This window comes from Aethalodelphis obliquidens, unplaced genomic scaffold, assembly GCF_003676395.1.
Source record: "Aethalodelphis obliquidens isolate GAN/ISIS:26980383/991018 unplaced genomic scaffold, ASM367639v1 scaffold9, whole genome shotgun sequence".
Taxonomy (NCBI): domain Eukaryota; kingdom Metazoa; phylum Chordata; class Mammalia; order Artiodactyla; family Delphinidae; genus Aethalodelphis; species Aethalodelphis obliquidens.
The window spans coordinates 27,526,246-27,547,461 of record NW_020837953.1 but is presented as its reverse complement, the minus strand read 5'-3'; the positions used below and the strand labels follow the sequence as shown (position 1 = coordinate 27,547,461).

General features: G+C 41.5%; 1 protein-coding gene across 7 annotated transcripts in view; it reads left to right on the top strand.

The window, feature by feature from the left end:
- Window positions 1–21,216, top strand: part of KPNA6 (karyopherin subunit alpha 6) — a 54,750-nt gene that overhangs the window by 15,915 nt on the left and 17,619 nt on the right. For 6 of the 7 annotated variants that reach the window (XR_003433336.1, XR_003433335.1, XR_003433334.1 and 3 more), the window contains exon 2: window positions 21,013–21,146. Coding sequence is in view for 4 of the 7 variants with exons in the window: in XM_027109293.1 (XP_026965094.1) it covers window positions 21,013–21,146 (134 nt within the window). In the remaining 3 variants the exon portion in view is untranslated. Of the gene's footprint in view, window positions 1–6,965; window positions 7,050–21,012; window positions 21,147–21,216 lie in introns of those variants that run through there. The other variant, XM_027109295.1, reaches the window with a different exon arrangement.

Genomic DNA, 21,216 nt, shown 5'->3' with positions numbered 1-21,216 from the left:
TTTTTTTTTTTTTTTTTTTTTTTTTTGCGGTATGCGGGTCTCTCACTGCTGTGGCCTCTCCCGTTGCAGAGCACAGGCTCCGGACGCGCAGGCTCAGCGGCCATGGCTCATGGGCCCAGCCGCTCCGCGGCATGTGGGATCTTCCCGGACTGGGGCACGAACCCGCGTCCCCTGCATCGGCAGGTGGACTCTCAACCACTGCGCCACCAGGGAAGCCCCCAATGTTAAACTTTTTAAAAAGATTTTCAAACCCTACACCAGAACAGGGAGGATTAACTCAAATGGTTGTTTTTGGTTTTCCTTTGAAGTGGCAAATAGCCTTCAAATGACTACCTAACCACTGCCAGTCCCTACAAAATTCTACTTCCATTCATATCTGTGTTGATACCTTTTTATTCATTCATTCATTCATTCATTCATTTAGGCTGTGCCTGGTCATAGTTGCGGCACGCGGGATCTTAGTTGCAGCATGTGGACTCTTAGTTGCAGCATGCGGGATATAGTTCCCTGACCAGGGATCGAACTCAGGCCCCCTGCATTGGGAGTACAGAGTCTTATCCACTGTATCACCAGGAAAGTCCCTGTGTTGGTATCTTCTGATGTTTGTATTCCCTATTTTTTTTTTTTTTTTTTTTTTTTTGTGGTACGCGGGCCTCTCACTGCTGTGGCCTCTCCGTTGCGGAGCACAGGCTCTGGACGCGCAGGCTCAGCGGCCATGGCTCACGGGCCCAGCTGCTCCGTGGCATGTGGGATCTTCCCGGACCGGGGCACGAACCCATGTCCCCTGCATCGGCAGACGGACTCTCAACCACCGCGCCACCAGGGAAGCCCTGTATTCCCTATTCTTGGCAAGAACTGGACCACGTGTCATTGACAGATTGAGTCAGGCAGTGGTTAGGGTGGTAGAATCCAAGAAGAAACATTGACACACTTCTTCCAAGAAATAACAAAGGAGACCCCTGTGGCTAGTATGCTGTTGAGCAGAGTATATGTAATAGAGAGAGCTTTGGCTTTAGTCAGAAGGATCTGGATTAGAGTCTTCAAAGATCTGGATTAGAGTCTTCCACTTAGTAGCTGGGTCCTTCTGCAAGTTATGCATCAGTTTTCTCACCTCTAAAATGGGCGTTCTAGGGACTTCCCTGGTGGTGCAGTAGGTAAGAGTCCGCCTGCCAGTGCAGGGGACACGGGTTCGAGCCCTGGTCCGGGAAGATCCCCCATGCTGCAGAGCGTTTAAGCCCGTGCGCCACAACGACTGAGCCCACGTGCCTAGAACCTGTGCTCTGCAACAAAGAGAAGCCACCGCAGTGAGAAGTCCGTGCACCGCAATGAAGAGTAGCCCCCACTCACCGCAACTAGAGAAAGCCCACGTGCAGCAACAAAGACCCAGTGCAGCCATAAACAAATGAATATTTACAAAAAGAATTTATAAAAAATAAATAAAATGGGGATTCTGTATGAGCTTAGACTTAAAAGCTAAGCAAATTGTTTCTAAATCATTACCAATCAAATTTGAATTTTCCCTGGGAACATACCCTCTGCAGAGATTAGAGATTGACTTTGGCATTTTTGTTTTGTTTTGGTTTTTTTAGGCTGCACCCTGTGGCATGCAGGATCTTAGTTCCCCAGCCAGGGATCAAACCAGTGCCCCCTGCTTTGGGAGTGTGGAGTCTTAACCACTAGACCACCAGGGAAGTCCCTGACTTTGGCATTTTTGAAAGAGCTTTCAAAAGGCTTTTAGTCTGGATTTAGTAGATAAAAACTTTCCACCACGGTCAGAGACTTTGGAAAGCATTCTGGACTGGACTTGAGAAGACTGCTTCTTTTCACATCTAGCAGCAAGGACACAGATGTGTGATTTTTTTGGCAGGAGCATCATGATCCTTGCCTGCCTTGGTGCCTGATGGAGGTGTCCTAGCAGGACATGGAAATAAGTAACTTGACACAGGAAAGGAACTTATATATCACAGGAGTTTGTTAGTTTAGTAGATTGGTTCTATCATAAAAACTTTGAAGGCATCTCAATTAATGTTAAATTCATTAAGAAAGGACTTGTGTGAATCACTGGTTTATTTTGATTATCCTAATGTGCTATTGATATATATATTGCCTAAAAAGAATAAGTATGCATATGCAGAAAAATGAAGTTGGACTCCTGCCTTACATCATATATAAAAATTAACTTAGGGCCTTCCCTGGTGGTCCAGTGGTTAAGACTCCTTGCTTCCACTGCAGGGGGTGTGGGTTCGATCCCTGGTTGGGGAAGTTCTGCATGCCGCGCGGTACAACCAAAAAATAAATTAAATAAAACAGTAAAAATAAAATAAAATAAATTAACTTAGATCAGAAACTTAAATGTAAAGAGCTAAAACTATAAAACCCATTTAAGAAAACAGGAGTAAATCATCATGACCTTGGATTAGACAACAGTTTCTTAGACATGACACTGAAAGCACAAGCAGTCTCCCACCCCCCCAAAAAAGATAAATTGGACTTAGTGAAAATTTAAAACTTTTGTGCTTCAAAGGACACCATCATGGATATTGAGAATTATGTAAGAGCTCAATCATATTGCTTTATTTTGGCTGACAGGTAGCTGACATGTCAAAATGCAAGTCAGTTTCAATAATTAAATGACTCTTGGGTTCTGCTGATCTGCATTCATCTTTCCCCATTTTCTATGCATATGTGTATATTCCTTTTCCAGATTTTTGGGTTTGGTATTTTTATTTTGTTGAATTTATTGTAAACCACTTCAGATCTTTTGGAAAACTGAAGTTTAAAAATGTTGAATAGAACATTTGAGAGCATGTATGTGCTGTGCACTGTGCTACACATTCTTGCTCTCAAAGAGTTAATGATCTAGAAGTGAGGTGATGAGTTGTGAACTAAAACATGGCCATTGGAGGTTGTCAGTGGGAACCAGTTTGTAGTAACAGGTAAACAAAGATAAACACAGATAAAGTTGGACACCAAAGTGATAAGGACAGATTTTAATCAGTAATATACCATTGCAATAGGGAAAAGTGTGAACTGATTTCAACTTTGTGCAGAGGTAACTGGGTGTTTTAAAGGAAGGATGAGGGAATGGAGGTGGGGGTGAGAGAGAGCTCAGTAAAGTCAGGGAAATGAAAAATTACAAAATGCAAGGAAGGGGGAGGTGGTCCACATGAAACCCAACTGGGTTTGCTACTGGGGCTTATTGAAGGTAGTCTCCTACCCTCCCACAGAACCTGGGAAACAGGAACCCTATATTCAGGTGTTGGCTGAAACAGTAAATTCATTTGGCAGCCTTGAGATTCTCTCAGGCAGGCACTTTAAGGGGGGCTAGGGTCATCTAGTGATGTGACGTTGAGCTGTTAGAAACTATGTTAGTGTTTTTTGTTCAAATCTTGATGGGCCAAGGTTGAACCTAGTTGAGAAAGGGCTCAGAGGAGCCTGGATAGAGTTTGGTTAAGGAGGTTAAGGAGAGAATCTTTGGTACAGGTGAAGATCAGTTTGCCAGCCTGTTGTCTTTGGGGAATAGAAAGTTCATGGCTGACTCTAAGACCAGATGAATGGTAATGGCATTAACTCCTAACTAGGGAACCTAGGAGAAGAAACTGGTTTAAGGAGAGAGAAAGTGAGGTGGAGATAGCCAGTATGCATTTGGAAATACACACAGGCAAAGGTTGTGACAACAGAGATTTGGTACTTAGTGTAAAAGTGGAGGTTGAAGCTAAGGGAGGTCACTTGGGAAAGGGGGCTGCTTCTGCTGAGGACCAAAAGTAGAATTTTGATACACACTGACATTGAGAGATTGGTGTTGGGAGAGGAACACAGTATAAACCCTGAGAAGGAGTGGTTAGAAAGGTGAGAGAACTGGGAGAGGGTGGTGCCTTCAGAATCATGGGTGGAGTTTCAAGAAGGCAGAAGTGATCATCAGTGACAAATTAGAAAGTCAAATAGAATGAATACTGACAAGGTCACTGGTGTAGCTGTCTAAAATGTCTTTTTCTGAGCCATTTGTGTCCTGCAGTCTTTTTTTTTTTTTTTAAGTTGTTTATTTGTGTGTGTGTGTGTGTGTGTGTCCTTACAACAGAGCGTCTCTATTCACTTTTCATACCAATTCTGGAGGAAACCTGTGCTTTCTGGGTTTCTGGGAAGAAATCTTTCTAAAATCTGCTTTTGGAAGTTCTGCTCCACTCCAGTCACAAGGAAGATTCCTTTGCTGTACATTTCTTCCCTTACCCTACACTTACTGGCAAACACTTGTTAAGCAACTGTTACAGCTACACCTTGTGTCTGGGACAGTGTAGGTGCTCGGTAAGTATTGACTAGATATTTGAACAGTGATTCAGTCAGCAAATATTTGTATATATCATAGATGCTGGGGATACAACAGAAGTTTTTGTAGAACTTACACAGGAGAACAGATACAGATTGTACATAGTGTAACGAAGGAAATAAAACAGGTGTTCTGACAAAAATGGAGTAGCTTACTTTGGGTTAGTGTGACAGGGAAGCCCTAGTAATTCTTAAGTTAAGAATTAGCAATTCTAAGAGCTAGGGAAGAGCATTGTGGACAGAAAGAAAACAGGAAATGTGAAGACTGTATCCGGAAACAGCTTGATAGTTTCCAAATACTGAGAGAGCCATTGTGACAGGAGCATATGATGACTGAGGGTAAAAAGTTGAATGAGATGAGATGAAGATATAGGCAGCGCCTTAAATTGTGAAGAAGATTTTACTTCTACATGGGAGCAGTGCTATGCTCTGATTATGTTGTGTGGTGATGGGTTGGGGGTGGGTTGTCGTAGTAACCAGGCAAGAGATGATAGTGACTTGTATAGGGTGAGAGAGAGGTAAATACATTCAAGATACATTCAGGATTTGTCAGTAGGTTAGATCAGAAAAGTGTGAGAAGGGAAGGAGTCAAGGATGATGGTTTTTTTTAACCTAGGATTTGGATTAAGTAACTTGTAAATGCTGTTGCTCTTGGTATTGCTGGGGCGGGGGTGGGGGGAGGGTGTAAGAAATTAAGTTAGTTTTGGATACGAAAGTGAAGATTTCCATAGGTAGTTGAATATATGAGTTCGGAACTCAAGAGAAAGGACTGGGCTGGGGACATAAATTTGGGAGTTACGGGAATGGATGAAATCACCTCGAGAGAGTGAAGGTAGAAACCAATATGTAGATATAGGGAAGAGGAGCCATCAAGAGAGACTGAGAAGATTGGATGAGGTTGGCAGTGGTGCCAAGAAAACTGAGTGTTTCGAGAGAAGGGATTAGTAACTACTATTGAGGGGTTAAGAAGAGGACAGAAATTTCTATCCATTAGATAAGGCAATGTGGAGGTTATCGGTGACCTTGATAAAAGCAGTTTCTTTGGAGTAGAAGGAATGGAAGTCAGATTTGAAGAGTTAGAGTGAAACAGAGCACACAGAGATTCAACAATATTGGCAATGCCTATTTTTTAAAGTTGGTTATTTCATTATGTTATTATATCTTACACATAAAATGTGTAATAGTCAAGAAACATGTCACATTAATTTTATGTGAATGGAGACTTAGGGTACATAGATGACTTTCAAGAAGAGAGATCTGATTACCATCAAATTTAATATCATCTGGGCAACCTGCCATTAGATGCCTCCTGATGTGATGTAGTATGAAGCAGAGAACATCACCTATATGTATTCTTGCCAAAGTGTATTTTTAACCTGAATCTGTTATAGCCTCTAGACCCAACTTCCATTTTGCAGGAAACACACAGGATAGGGGTATAAATTAATGGCACAAAACTAGAATGTGGGGCATTCTTTAAGACATTAAGGCATTCTTCAGAGAGTCAATATCACAAGTAAATAAAAGGGTTGGGGGAAAGGAGGACAGGGACATTGTAGATTAAAAGTGACCAAATGGGGCTTCCCTGGTTGCACAGTGGTTGAGAGTCCGCCTGCTTATGCAGGGGACACGGGTTCGTGCCCCGGTCTGGGAAGATCCCACATGCCGCGGAGCGGCTGGGCCCGTGAGCCATGGCCGCTGAGCCTGTGCGTCCCGAGCCTGTGCTCCGCAATGGGAGAGGCCACAACAGTGAGAGGCCCGTGTACAGCAAAAAAAAAAAAAAAAAAAAAAGTGACCAAATGTTGGAATAATTATGTAATTTTAAAAACCGTTTTTATTGTTTGGAGTTACATACTGAAATATATGTTGTTGGAATGATATGCCAGGAATTTCCTTAAATGATACAGGGTCTGTGAATAGATGGAAGCATAGATGAATGGCAGCTAGTTGATTATTGAATCTGAATGATTGTTGCATTGAGTTTCATTTTATTTACTATTCTGTCTACTTTTGTATATATTTGACATTTTTCATAATAAAATGTTAAATAGAAGGCTAAATACAGGGCTGAAACTTGACTAGATTCTGATTTGGGCGAAAAAACTAGCTATAAAAGCCATTTTGAAGTAAGGAAATTTGCATATGGACTAGATAATAGATGTTTCGTTAATTTTCTTAGGTTTGAAATGGTATTGTATTTATATAAGAAGGTCGTTATTATGAGACAATTACTAAAGTAATTAGGGTGCAGTGCCAAGTCATGAAATTTGTAACTTTAAGTGTTTAAATAATTCATAATAAAGAGGGCAGGTAGTCCTCTTTAATTAAAAAAAACTATTTTTCTGCTGAAAAAATAGTTTTCCTATTCATTAGAACAGAAAAATAGGGCAGTAGCTTGGGGAGTCAGGTAGTCAATGAAAAGATTAGTGTCTGGCTGATTCTCAGTACGAAGAATTGGTAGGTGGTGAGATTCCTAGAACTAGTCCTACATTGCTGATTTTAGCTAACAAAGTTATAAATCAGTAGTGTCAAATCTGTTGTATACCTGAAACTTTCATAATATTGTGTATCAACTATACCTCAATTTAAAAAATTTTTAAATGTACCAAAATTTTGCCATCAACTTTGTATACATTCACAGCAATTATCTACCAGGTAGACCAGCAAGAAGACAGGCAAAATTTAACCCGGTCTTTGTTGTCATCTTTGATAAGAAACTCAGCCATGTAAGTTTTAGAAGAACATCTTTGAAAATGATTGCATTTATTAGTCTCTGTATCTGTCACTTGTGTATTGTGTGTTATCTTCCTACCCTTCCAATCCGAGCATCATAGCTGGTTTCATCCACTTTGGAGGAAGTTTGATTTAATTAATTCTGATGGTATAGGTGTTCACAAAGGGTCAGATATACTTCAGTTTTGTGGTTGGTTGGATTTGTGGTCTAGGGAGAGAACTCACTGCAAAAGAAAAACCTGTATTATGAGGTTGAATTCCTAAAAAGTCAGATATGGTGGGTGGAGGGGGGAATCTCTTAGGCAAACGTCTTTGGTACTAGTTTTTTTTTTTTTAAGATTTATTAATTAATTATTTATTTATTTATTTTTGGCTGCGTCAGGTCTTAGTTGTGGCATGCGGGATCTTCGTTGAGGCATGCGGGATCTTTCGTTGCGGCTCGTGGGCTCTTCGTTGCAGTGCATGGGCTTCTCTCTAGTTGCAGCGTGCGGGTTTTCTCTCTCTAGTTGTGGCACGCAGGCTCCAGAGGGCCTGGGCTCTGTAGTTTGCAGCACGCGGGCTCTAGTTGAGGTGCACGAGCTCAGTGGTGTGGCGCGCGGGCTTAGTTGCCCTGCGGTGTGTGCGATCGTAGTTCCCTGACCAGGGATCGAACCCAGGTCCTTCGCATTGCAAGGCAGATTCTTTACCACTGGACCACCAGGGAAGTCCCAGTACTAATTTTCAGTTGCTCCCGGTTCTTATGCACTAATTAGAAAATTGATTGCCAGTAACTGTTTGGTTTTTTTATGTTATTTCATTTTTTTTAACAAGATAAAAATTTAATGAAAATTAGTTAGTGGTCAGTAATTCCTTTTTTTTTTTTTTTTTTGCGGTATGCGGGCCTCTCACTCTTGTGGCCTCTCCCGTTGCGGAGCACAGGCTCCGGACGCGCAGGCTCAGCAGCCATGGCTCACGGGCCTAGTCGCTCCGCAGCATGTGGGATCTTCCCGGACCGGGGCACGAACCCGCGTCCCCTGCATCGGCAGGCGGACTCTCAACCACTGCGCCACCAGGGAAGCCCTAGTAATTCTTAAGTTAAAATGACTGTGAGTAAATAGATCAAGATGGATAGAACCTAGTCTAAGGGCAGGAGCCCAGTAGCCAAATTGAATAGAATTATGTGTCTTATCAGAGAATGAAAAGAAGTTGTTCTCTGAGGTTGGATGAAAAGAGAAGGCCTGTGGATTACAGGGTCTAGATCTCAGTCCCAGCTTCACAACTTGATAGCTAAATGATCTTGTGCAAGCCACAGTACCTCTGAACCTGGTTCCCTGGCTGTTAAGTGGATATGCTCCTAATTGACTAATCTTTCTCATTGGATGTTGTAGAGGTCAGCTAGATCTTGTGTAAGAAAACATTTTTTAAAAAGAGAAGCATGGTGCTGGGGTTTATGTAATTATTTAATTGTCCTCAAACCAAGGGCTGTTTAACAGCTGATTTCACCCTAGCCCTTGTTAAAATTAAATTTTGTTTGGCTGGCACAGTGTTATGAAAATTGAGTGTGAGCCCAATCCCTGTTGTCCTATTATAACTGTCCCGTTAAAAATCATTAGCTGGGCTTCCCCGGTGGCGCAGTGGTTGAGAGTCTGCCTGCCGATGCAGGGGACACGGGTTCGTGCCCCGGTCCGGGAAAATCCCACATGCCGCAGAGCGGCTAGGCCCGTGAGCCATGGCCACTGAGCCTGCGCGTCCGGAGCCTGTGCTCCGCAACGGGAGAGGCCACAAGAGTGAGAGGCCCGCGTACCGCAAAAAAAAAAAATCATTAACTTCTTGGGAATTCCCTGGTGGTCCAGTGGTTAGGACCCAGCGCTTTCACTCCCCTGGCCTGGGTTCAATCCCTGGTCGGGGAACTAGGATCCCACAAGCAGTGAACCACAGCCAAAAAAAAAAAAAAAATAACCTCTTTACCTTTTAAGGCATTTGAGTTTGTGGTTAACTGAAATTCTGGAATGGGAGCAGATTCGTTTATTGGTAACAGAGCAGTCCCCAACCCAGAATTCTGATGGATTTGCTGTTGTGCTCCCTTTGGCAGCACATATATAGATGGATTTGCTGTTACCAATTGCTTCCCTTTTCAGGAAATGAAAAGAACCTGGAGTTCGGGACCAACTAGATCAGGGTTGACTATTAGCTTCCTGGCTTGTCACTTAACCTCTGAGTCTTATTTTTCTCGTCTGTAAAGTGGATTCTTAGGATTGTTGTGAAGATTGGAGATTATATCTAGAGAGAGTTTCTATATCCCAGTACACTCTTAGCTCTTCCTTTTTAATTAACTGGCATGTGGCCAATGTTTTAACTCACGAATCTTACACTGATGCACATTTGGTAGAGAATTCCTAGTGAGAAGTAAGAGAGGCCGGCTGAAAAAGGCCATTTCACTCTGGGAGGAATCAGGTTTCTTACATTCCTGAAGGAAGAGGCATTAAGTTTAGCTCATTTTCTGTGCCTGGGGAGGTACATTTTATTAGAAACTTGCCCTCTGCAAAGAGGAGCCCCCACTCAGTTTAGCACCAGGACAAGAGAATTTGTTTATTTGTTTATTTATTTGCCACACCGTGTGGCTTGTGGGATCTTAGTTCCCGGACCAGGGATTGAACCTGGGCACTTGGCAGTGAAAGTGTGGAGTCCTAACCACTGGACCGCCAGGGGATTCCCCTGAGAAATAATTTTAAAAGGCTGACTGACTGCTTCATAGTGTTAAATACAGACCATGAATGTAAGACTTTGGTTTGCAAAGTCCTAGAGCCAGCAGCTGTCGTAATATCATTCCCATCCCATACACAGGAAAGCTGGCTTTATGTAGTATGCCATTTTTCTAAGAAAATTTGCATAATTTTTTAAATTTTATGAATCTTAAAATTTTAAACATACCATTGATTAAATGGAATACTGCAGTAATCTGGCTATTCGCTTAGTGTGTGACTTGAGACACAGGTTATTCATCTATCAATTAGGGCCTGTATTAATTTGCTAAGACTGCATAACAAGGTACCACAGACTGGGTGGCTTAAACAACAAAAATTTATTCTCTCATAGTTCTGGAGGCTAGAAATCCAGGATCAAGATGTTAGCAGGGTTGGCTTCTTCTGAGACCTCTCTCTTTGGTTTACAAATGGCAGTTTTCGTGTTCAAATGGTGTTGTCCCTCTAAGTGCATCTGTATCTTAATCTTCTCTTATATGGGCACTCGTCATATTGGATTACGCCTTACTCCAGTATCCTCATTTAACTGTAATCACCTTTTTAAAGATGCTATCTCCAAATACAGTCACATTTTGGGGTATTAGGGTTTAAGACTTCAACATATGAATTGGTGGGGGATGGAGTACAATTCAGGCCGTAACAGGGTCTGTACTTATTTTGTATTTTTATTGCTAGTTCCTTGGTTCTCAAAGCTTAGAAAATGCATGGCAACATTAGCCAGTTATTTCCTAGAAATGAGAGGTACAATTTAAGGGAACTATTCACTTTGAGAGAGTTCCTTGACTAAGAAAACTCAAAGGCTACCTGAGACAGTCAGATGCTTGAAAAGGTATTGATATATTTGTATTGTGGATTTCTTGATCTGGGCTCAGCAAGTAAGGGAGAGCATGATGAAAAAAGCCCCTCTGCCTGATAGTCCCTGAATGAGCGTCCAGCATTCCTTTGGTTGCTGATTCCAGATGTGCTTCTGCTAATGTTCCTCCTTCCAGTCTAACCTCCTGCTTGGCTTCTCCAGTGAATTCATAAGCACATATTTGTGATAGTTTCTTGTCACCATGGTGACTAAAGAAATACAGCCTGGTTCTCCTTCCAGCTTCACTGTCAGCTCTTCTTGAAGGAAGAGAGCCCTCTGGGAGAGCCCAGGCTCAGAGTCATGAAAAACCATGTGTCAGGTATGGGGGAGAGCAGTCCACAATGCTCCCTTTAGAAATTTGTCCTGTGCCTGTTTCCAGGCATACGGGTAATCAGGGACCCCAGAGGGAGGCCACTGCAGCCCCCTAGAACTTTTAAACAGTAAATGGACTTGGGCTTTGCCAAGTGGATGTGGAAACTTGCACCTTGTAAGACCCTGCTGCTGCTATTGGTTTGCCTAGCTACTTTCCAGAATGAACAGAGGCACCTTCTCTGAAGTTTCATTTCCTTATTTCAGCTCTCTCCTCAACTTCCATTCTGTATCTCTTTTTCACTCAGATTCTCTTTATAGACTACTCTTCCCCCTCACATTTATGTACTTTATTCCATTTGTGTCCTCAAGGTGATCTCCTGCTTGAAGAACCAGCCCTAATCTTGCCTTTGGGAGCTTTCTTTTTCAACTCTCATCATGATCACCCCAACCACTCCAGAAAAGAGGCAATATTAGAGTTAATTATCTCTTTCTGTGTGCCTATAAAGCTTATTTTTCATCCCTTTTGCAATACTTTTATTAACTGTTTCAGATAAGAAATTTAGAGGATGAGAAATGCCTATAAAGAGAGAAAGAACCAAGTTGGTAATGCTTCCTCTACTCATACTTCAACATTATCACCTTCACTTTTATCAGTTTTTTAAAATAATGAGATTGTTTTTAAAATGTAAATATTGAGTAAGGTATGATAAAGTCACTGAGGCCACAGGAGGAAGCAAGAATGAGGTTTGTAAGGAAGAAGTTTATTATACTCACAGGTCTGGTTGGGGCAGGGTGGTTAGGGGGTGGGAAGTGGGTCACCACTGGCCACACAGGGTCACAGAGGAAGACACCAGGGTGGTCAGGAGGCAGAAGGGGCAGGAGCAAGCAGAAGGTTTAGGCCAGAGCCTGGAGCTTCAGAGGGAAAGTGAAGGCAGGGCAGAGTAAACAGTTTAGGACTGGCTAATTTGAATAATTCTGGAGGGCTTTGGGCTATGAGAGTAGTCTCTAGTTGCCTACTACTTTTTGGGCCCTGGGATGATTGAAGCACAGGAATATTGCCTCCTGGGTGTACAGGCAAGATAAAGTAGATATGACTCTGGATTGGTTCCTTTGCAAAGGCATGCTCTTAGGCACATTGTTATCTGTGGGAATTAGCTAGCCGTGGGAGTGGCAGTCTCTCCTGGGTTTGTAAGGCCCCCAAGTACCAGAACATCAGGAACACAGAAAATAAGAAAATATAGTTAATATAATTGGCCCTGTGATGAATGAATGCAAATAAACAAATACAGAATGTTAGAAAAAGAAAATGTTAAAACCGGGATTGTATGTTAGATTTAAATGGAGGACATATGCTGCAATTAAAACAATTTTTGTGTAAAATGTAATTCACCATTTTGACCATTATTATATTTTTTATATATGTATAAATTTATTTATTTATTTTTGGCTGTGTTGGGTCTTCGTTGCTGTGCACGGGCTTTCTCTAGTTGCGGTGAGCAGGGGCTACTCTTCCTTGCGGTGTGCAGGCTTCTCATTGCGGTGGCTTCTCTTGTTGTGGAGCATGGACTCTAGGCATGCAGGCTTCAGTAGTTGTGGCATGTGGGCTCAGTAGTTGTGGCTCGCGAGCTCTAGAGCACAGGCTCAGTAGTTGTGCATGGGCTCAGTTGCTCTGCGGCATGTGAGATCTTCCCGGACCAGGGCTCGAACCCGTGTTCCTGCATTGGCAGGTGGATTCTTAACCACTGCGCCACCAGGGAAGTCCCACCCCTATGTTTTATTCTAAGAGTTTTATAGTCATAGCTTTTATATTTAGGTTGTTGATCTATTTTGAGTTTTATGTATGGTGTAAGCTAGGGATCCAGTTTCATTCTTTTGGATCTGAACATTTAGTTGTCCAAGTACCTTTTGTTGAAGAGACTATTCTTACTCCATTGAATGGACTTGACATCTTGTCAAAGATCAGTTGGCTGGCTGTGGATGTGTGAGTTTATTTCTGGACTCTGTTCTATTCTGTCAATTCTTTTTTTTTTTCTTTTCTATCAGTTCTATTCCATTGATCTATATGTTTATTCTTATGCCAGTACCACACAGTTTTGATTACTGTAGCTTTGTAGTGAGTTATGAAATCAGGAAGTGTGAGTTCTCCAACTTTATTATTTAAGAATCTGTAGTTTCCACATATTTGTGAATTTTCTAGTTTCCTTCTGTTATTTATTTCTAGCTTCATTCCATGTGGTGAAGGAAGATAATTTGTCTGATTTCAGTCTTTTAGAATCTGTTGAGACTCTTTATGGCTTAACGCGGTCTGTCTTGGAGAACGTTCCATGCACACTTGAGAAGACGTTTTCTGCTGTTGTTGGGTGGGAGTATTCTATGTCTTTTGGGTCTACCTGATTTATAATGTTAAAGATTTCTATTTCCTTATTGATATTCTGTCTAGGTTCTATTCATTATTGAAAGTGGTGTATTGAAGTCTCCAAATGTTACTGTAGAACTGTTTTTCCCTTCACTTCTGTCAGTGTTTGCTTTATATATTTTGGGGCTCTAGTTGGTGCATTTATAATTGTTATATCTCCTTGATGAATTGATACTTTTATCAGTATGTAATGTCCTCCTTTGACTCTTGTAAGAGTTTTTTTTTGTTTGTTTGTTTGTTTGTTTGTTTTGTTTTTTTGCGGTATGCGGGCCTCTCATTGTTGTGGCCTCTCCCACCGCGGAGCACAGGCTCTGGATGCGCAGGCTCAGCGGCCATGGCTCACGGGCCCAGCCGCTCCGCGGCATGTGGGATCTTCCCAAACTGGGGCACGAACCCGCATCCCCTGCATTGGCAGGCGGACTCTCAACCACTGTGCCACCAGGGAAGCCCTGTAAGAGTTTTTGACTTAAATTTTTTTATCTGATATTAGTATAGCCATCCCAGCTCTCTTTTGGTTACCATTTGCATAAATATCTTTTTTCATCCATTTACTTTCAACTTGTTTGCATTTTGGGATATACAGTAAGTCTTTGCAGGCAGCATATAGTTGGATCATGTTTTTTGTTTTTTGTTTTGCGGTACGTGGGCCTCTCACTGTTGTGGCCTCTCCTGTCGCGGAGCACAGGCTCTGGACGCGCAGGCTCAGTGGCCATGGCTCACGGGCCTAGCTGCTCCGCGGCATGTGGGATCTTCCTGGACCGGGGCACGAACCCGCGTCCCCTGCATCGGCAGGCAGACTCTCAACCACTGCGCCACCAGGGAAGCCCAGATCATGTTTTTTTAATCCTCTGCCTTTTGACTGGAGAGTTTAATCCATTTAAGTATAATGTAATTACTCGGGAATTCCCTGGTGGTCCAGTGGTTAGGACTCTGTGCTTCCACTGCTGGGGGCCCAGGTTTGATTCCTGGTTGAGGAGCTAAGATTCCTGAACCATGTGGCACAGCCAAAAAAAAAAAAAAAAAAAAAAAACTATAAGGAAGGACTTCTGCCATTTTGTTCTTTTTTTTCTATATGCCTTATGCTTTTTTGGTCCCTTTCTTCCTCTATTACTGCCTTTTGTATTTAGTTGGTTTATTGTAGTGAATTGTTTTCATTTCCTTTGTGAATATTTTTATTTTGTGTGTGTGTATGTATTTGTATAGAGAGGTTGTGGTTACCATGGGGATTACATTTAACATCCCAAATTTATAACAATATAGTTTGGATTGATACCAACTTAACTTCAGGAGCATACAAAAACTTTGTTCCTGTACAGCTCCAATCCCCTCTTTATGTTGTTGCTGTCACAGATTATATCTTTATATACTGTGTGCACAATAGCATCGGTTTATAATTATTTTATATGTTTTTCTTTAAAATCATGTAGGAAATAAAAAGTGGCATTACAAACCAAAAATCCTATAATACTGGCTTTTGTATTTCCCCATGTAGTTAACCTTTACCGCCTTCAAGTTACTGTGTAGTGTCCTTTCATTTCCTTTCATTTTCAACTTGAAGGACTCCCTTTTAGCATTTCTTATAGAGCAAGTCTAGTGGTTAACAAACTCCCTCAGCTTTTATCTGAGAATTTCTTAGTTTCTCCCTTGTTTTTGAAGGACAGTTTTGTCAGGTACAGAATTCTTTGACAGTTTTTCTTCTAGCACTTTAAAAATCTCAGTGCCTTCTGGACTTCATGGTTTCTGATGAGAAGTTGGCTTGTATGTGATGAGTCACTTCTTCCTTACTGCTTTCAAGATTTTCTTTTTGTCTTTGGCTCTCAACAGTTTGATTATGTATCTAGATGTGGGTCTGAATTTTTCTCATGATTAATTGGTACATTCATGTCTTACATTAAATTTGGGAAATTTTCTGTCATTATTTCTTCAGAATTCTTTTTCCCTTTCCCTCCCATTTCTTTGACTCCCTAAATGCATATATTGTGATTTGCTTGTTGGAGTTCCATGGATCCCTAGGTTCTGTTCACTTTTCTTCATTCTTTTTCCCTTTCTGCTCAGACTGCATAATTTCAATTTTCCTGTCTTCAAGCCTGCTACTTCTGTCTGTTGCCTGCTCAGATCTGCTGTTGAACCCCTCTAGTGAATTCTTCATTTCAGTTATTATACTTTTCAACTCTAGAACTTCTCTTTGGTTCCTTTTCTATTTGTTGATATTCTCATTTTGTTCAGCATTGTTTTCCTGATTTCCTTTAGTTGTCTCCATATTTTCCCCTTAACTCTTGGAGTGTATTTAAGACAGTTGTTTGAAAGTCTGTCTTAGTTTGTCCAGTGTCTGGGCTTCCTCAGGGAAAGTTTCTGTCCATTTATTCTGTGCCTTTGAATGGACCATACTCCCCTCTTTCCTTGTATGCCTTGTAATTTTCTTTAAATTAAAACTGGACATTTGAATATTATAATGTTGTAACTCTGGAAATGAGTTTGTTTTCTATTTGTCATATGTTCTTGGTTCTTTTTTCCCTCTTTACCTGCTTTCTTTTGGATTATTTTTTATAATTCTCATTTTATCTTCTTAGGTTTAAGGAAATTTTTTAAATGGGAAAGTTATTGTATATGTACCTACTTCTTACCATTTCTAGTATTCTTCCTTTTGTGAAGATCTGAGTTACCTTCTGGTATCATTTCCTTTCTGCGTGAACAACTTTAGCATTTCTTTAGTGCAGGTCTGCTAGAGACAGAGTCTCAGCTTTTGTCTGAAAAAGTCTATTTCACTTTCATTTTTGAAAGTGTTTTCATTGGGCATAGAATTCTAGTTTGACAGTTTTTTTCAGTACAGTTAATGATGTTATTTCATTATCTTCTTTTTTATTTTATTTTTTATTGAAGTATAGTTAATTTACGATGTTGTGTTAGTTTCAAGTGTACAGCAAAGTGATTCAGTTATACATTTATATATATGTATATTTTTTCTCAGATTCTTTTCCATTATAGGTTACTACAAAATACTGAGTGTAGTTCACTGCACTATACAGTGAACTACAGGTCTTTGTTGTGTACCTACTTTATATATAGTAGTATGTATATGTTAATCCCAAACTCCTAATTTATCTCTCCCCCACCTCCCTCTAATATTATTTAGAATTTTTGTATCCTTGTTCATAAGTGATATAGGAAAAGTGTAGGACCTTCTCATATTATCCTTCTTTGGTATTGTTATCAAAAGAATGTCCTTTCCGGTACTTCCCTGGTGGCACAGTGGTTAAGAACATGCCTGCCAGTGCAGGGGATACAGGTTCAATCCCTGATCCAGGAAGATCCCACATGCCGTGGAGCAACGAAGCCTGTGTGCCACAACTACTGAACCTGCATTCTAGAGCCCACGAGCCACAGCTACTGAGCCCATTGCCACAATTACTGAAGCCTGCGCCCTAGAGCCTGTGCTCTGCAACAAGAGAAGCCACCTTAATGAGAGGCCTGCACACTGCAGTGAAGAGTAGCCCTGCTCACTGCAATTAAAAAGAAAGCCCCGGGGGCTTCCCTGGTGTCGCAGTGGTTGAGAGTCCACCTGCCGATGCAGGGGACACGGGTTTGTGCCCCAGTCCGGGAGGATCCCACATGCTGTGGAGTGGCTGGGCCCATGAGCCATGGCCGCTGAGCCTGCGCGTCTGGAGCCTGTGCTCCGCAACGGGAGAGGCCGCGACAGTGAGAGGCCCACATACCGCAAAAAAAAAAAAAGAAAAGAAAGAAAGAAAGCCCAGGGGGCTTCCTGGCGGCACAGTGGTTGAGAATCTGCCTGCCAATGCAGGGGACACAGGTTCGATCCCTGGTCCAGGAAGATCCCACATGCCACGGAGTAACTAAGCCCATGTGCCACAACTACTGAGCCTGTGCTCTAGAGCCCGTGAGCCACAACTACTGAGCCCGCCTGTCACAACTACTGAAGCCCACACCTAGAGCCCATGCTCCACAACGAGAGAAGCCACCACAGTGAGAAGCACGTGCACTGCAACAAAGAGTAGCCCCCGCTCGCCGCAACTAGAGAAAGCCCACACGCAGCGATGGAGACCCAACACAGCCAAAAATAAATAAAATAAATACATTTATGGGAAAAAAAAGAAAGCTCAGGACTTCCCTGGTGGCGCAGTGGTTAAGAATCCACCTGCCAATGCAGGGGACATGGGTTCAAGCCCTGGTCTGGGAAGATCCCACATGCTGCGGAGCAACTAAGCCCATGCGCCACAACTACTGAGCCTGCGCTCTAGAGCCCGCGAGCCACAACTACTGAGCCCACGTGCTACAACTACTGAAGCCTGCGCACCTAGAGCCCGTGCTCCGCAACAAGAGAAGCCACCGCAATGAGAAGCCCGCACACCGCAACAAAGAATAGCCCCCATTCACCGCAACTAGGGAAAGCCTGTGTGCAGCAACGAAGACCCAACACTGCCAAAAATTAATTGATTAATTAATTAATTTTTTAAAAAAGAATCTGCCTTCCAGTGCAGGGGACACAGGTTTGAGCCCTGGTCCCTGGTCCGGGAAGATCCCACATGCCATGGAGCACCTAAGCCCATGCTCCATAACTACTGAGCCTGAGCTCTAGAGCCTGCAAGCCACAACTACTAAAGCCCACGCACCTAGAGCCCGTGCTGCGCAACAAGAGAAGCCACTGCAATGAGAAACCCGCACACCGCAATGAAGAGTAGCCTCCGCTTGCTGCAACTAGAGAAAGCCCGCACACAGCAACGAAGACCCAATGCAGCCAAAAATAAATAAATAAATTTATATATTTATTTTAAAACCTCATTTGTAAAACCATTTAAACCTGGCATTTTCTTTGTGGGAATATTCTTTAGTGCTGATTCAGTATATTTAATGGTTATAAGGCTAGTCACATTCTGTTTGAGTCACTTTTGGCAAGTTATATTATTCTAGGAATTTGTCTTTTCAAACATGTTAGCTAGCATAAAGTTGTTCATATTCGCTTTTCAGTCTCTTTAGTTACCTAACATTGTGTCCTCTTTTGTTCTTGAGAAATCTCACCAGAGACTTGACTATTTTTCATCTTTGAAAGTTCCAAGTTTTGCCTTGTTGATTCTCTCTGCTGTATGATTTCTCTTTCTTTTTTTCCCTAACCTGTGTACCTAAGTCATTAATGTTCAGACTTTGTGTTAACTTCCTAAAGCTTATACACAAATAATCAAATTTCATGTATATGAAACACTGGCATGTAAAGGGCAAGCTTTAAAACTTTCAGAAGACATGAGAGGGTATCTTTCTGACCTTGGGAGCGTGAAAGGATTTATTAACAAGGATTATTAACAAGTTAAAGAAAAATTTAACTACATTATAATTAAGAACTTGTTAAAGAACTCCATAAAGTGAAAATTGCAAAAAATGAAAAGATACAAACTCCTAAAAAATATTTGTAATACAAATAACTAACAAATGGTTAATAACTAGAATATCTAAAGAACTATAAATCAATAAGAAAAGGACAAGTAGTTCAATAGAAAAATATTCGAAGTACCATAAACAGATATTTTTCACAGAAAGGGAAACATGACTAATAAACATAAAATCTAACCCTATTAGTAATACAAATCATTATCCCAGTGAAGTACCTTATACTTATTAGATTGGCAAAAGTGATAATTCTGAGTAATAGGATATACATCAGTGGGAACCTGGTACGTATTGCTGAGCTAGTGTGAATTGGCATCACATTGGAAGGCAATGTGGTACTATCTGGTGAAGTTTAACATCTACTTGCCTAAACCCAGCAATTCATTCCTTAGAGCAGGGGTTCTCAAAGTATGATCTGCAGACTATTTCAGAGGGTCTGGGAAGTGAAGACTAAGATGTTATTTGCCAACTCAAAATAGATTAGAGACTTAATTGTAAGACCTGAAACTGTTAAAACTCCTAGAAGAAAACACAGGAAAAAAGACCTTGATCTTGGCAATGATTTTTTTGGATATGACACCAAAAGCACAAACAACAAAAGCAAAAATAAATAAGTAGGATCACATAAACGAGAAATCTTGAACTAGAAAACTTAAAAGCTTCTGTACAGCAAAAGAAATGGTCGACAAAGTGAAAAGGCAGCCTATGGGAGAAAATATTTGCTAACCATATATCTGATAAGGGATTAATATCCAAAATATATAAGGAACTCACACAATTCAATAGCAAAAAAACACAAATAATGCAATTAAAAATGGGCAAAGAACCTGAATAGACACTTCTACAAAGCAAACATATAAATGGCCAACACGTTGATGAAAAAGATGCTCAACATCACTAATCATCAGGGAAATGCAAATAAATTATGATGTGTTTATACAGTAAAATAATATGACATAGGAAAAATTAAAGAAATACAGCTCCATGCAAAAACATGGGTGAATCTTAAAAACCCAGTGGAGGGGGCTTCCCTGGTGGCGCAGTGGTTGTGAATCTGCCTGCCGATGCAGGGGACATGGGTTCGTGCCCCGGTCTGGGAAGACCCCACATGCCACGGAGCGGCTAGGCCCGTGAGCCATGGCCGCTGAGCCTGCGCATCAGGAGCCTGTGCTCCACAATGGGAGAGGCCACAACAGTGAGAGGCCCGCGTACCGCAAAAAGAAAAAAACAAAAACCCAGTGGAGGGGCGACAATTCTCAGTAGACTAAACATAGTATGATACAGTATTTAGGGGTAAACATATATGTGATTAATAAAAACAAAAGCAAAGATAATGACAATTCATCATAGCCGTTTTCTTTTGGCTGGAGTTCGAGTGGGGATGGAGGCGCCTGGGATAGGGGAAGACCCTACTACTAGATTCAGGCATATTAATAATCTAGTTCTTAGGTTTAGTGGTGAGTTGACAGATGCTCATTGTATTATTTTGCTTGGTAACTTTACATTATGTTTCATCTTTTTGTATGTAGCAAATATTACAGAATAAAATTTTAAATTTCTTTAAAATATAGATGGGTGGCCACATGAGTTATTAAAAAAAATACATGGTATTCCACTGAATTGGGTACACAATAACGTATATCACCTGGGTAGGTTAAATATATTTGAGTTTATTGGGCAAGTCATATAACTTTTCTGTCTTGTCATAGAAGTGATCATAGCTTGTGAGCATTTACCATATGCCTGTTGTTCTAAATGGTACTTTGCATGTATTAAGCTATATAATCCTTCTAACAACTCCGTGCTCATGTATTAAGCTATATAATCCTTCTAACAACTCTATGAAATAGGAATTATTATATCCCTGTTTTAAAGATGAGCTCCTGAGGCATAGAGGTTAAAGCAACTTGTTGAAAGTTGCACAGCTAACAAGTAGAAGAGCCGGTATTTGAACCCACACAATCTGCCTCCAGGGCCTACACCTTTTAACTCCTCTGCTTATATCAATTGCTATAATAGCACTTACTTAATAAGTTTGTTATGATTAAAGGAGACTGTTGTTTGTGTGTGGGTGGTACTAGAGATGTCAGGTGCAGTTACCGAGATTATTAGGCCTCCTTGGGAACCTGTGAGTCCCCGTGAGAAGGGGAGGGTGGGTAGGGAAAGAAGCCAGTGAGAAGGAAATGCTGTCCTCCTAAGAGCCTTTGCCAATATGTTTGTATCTTCCCTTCTTCCAGAGACCATGGCGAGCCCAGGGAAAGACAATTATCGAATGAAGAGCTATAAGAACAATGCCCTAAACCCTGAGGAAATGAGGCGAAGAAGAGAGGAGGAGGGCATTCAGCTCCGGAAGCAGAAACGGGAGCAACAAGTGGGTTAGCCCAAGTATTCTCAAACGTGCTCTTCAGGGAGGCAGGCCAGCCACCATGGTTGACCTCCAC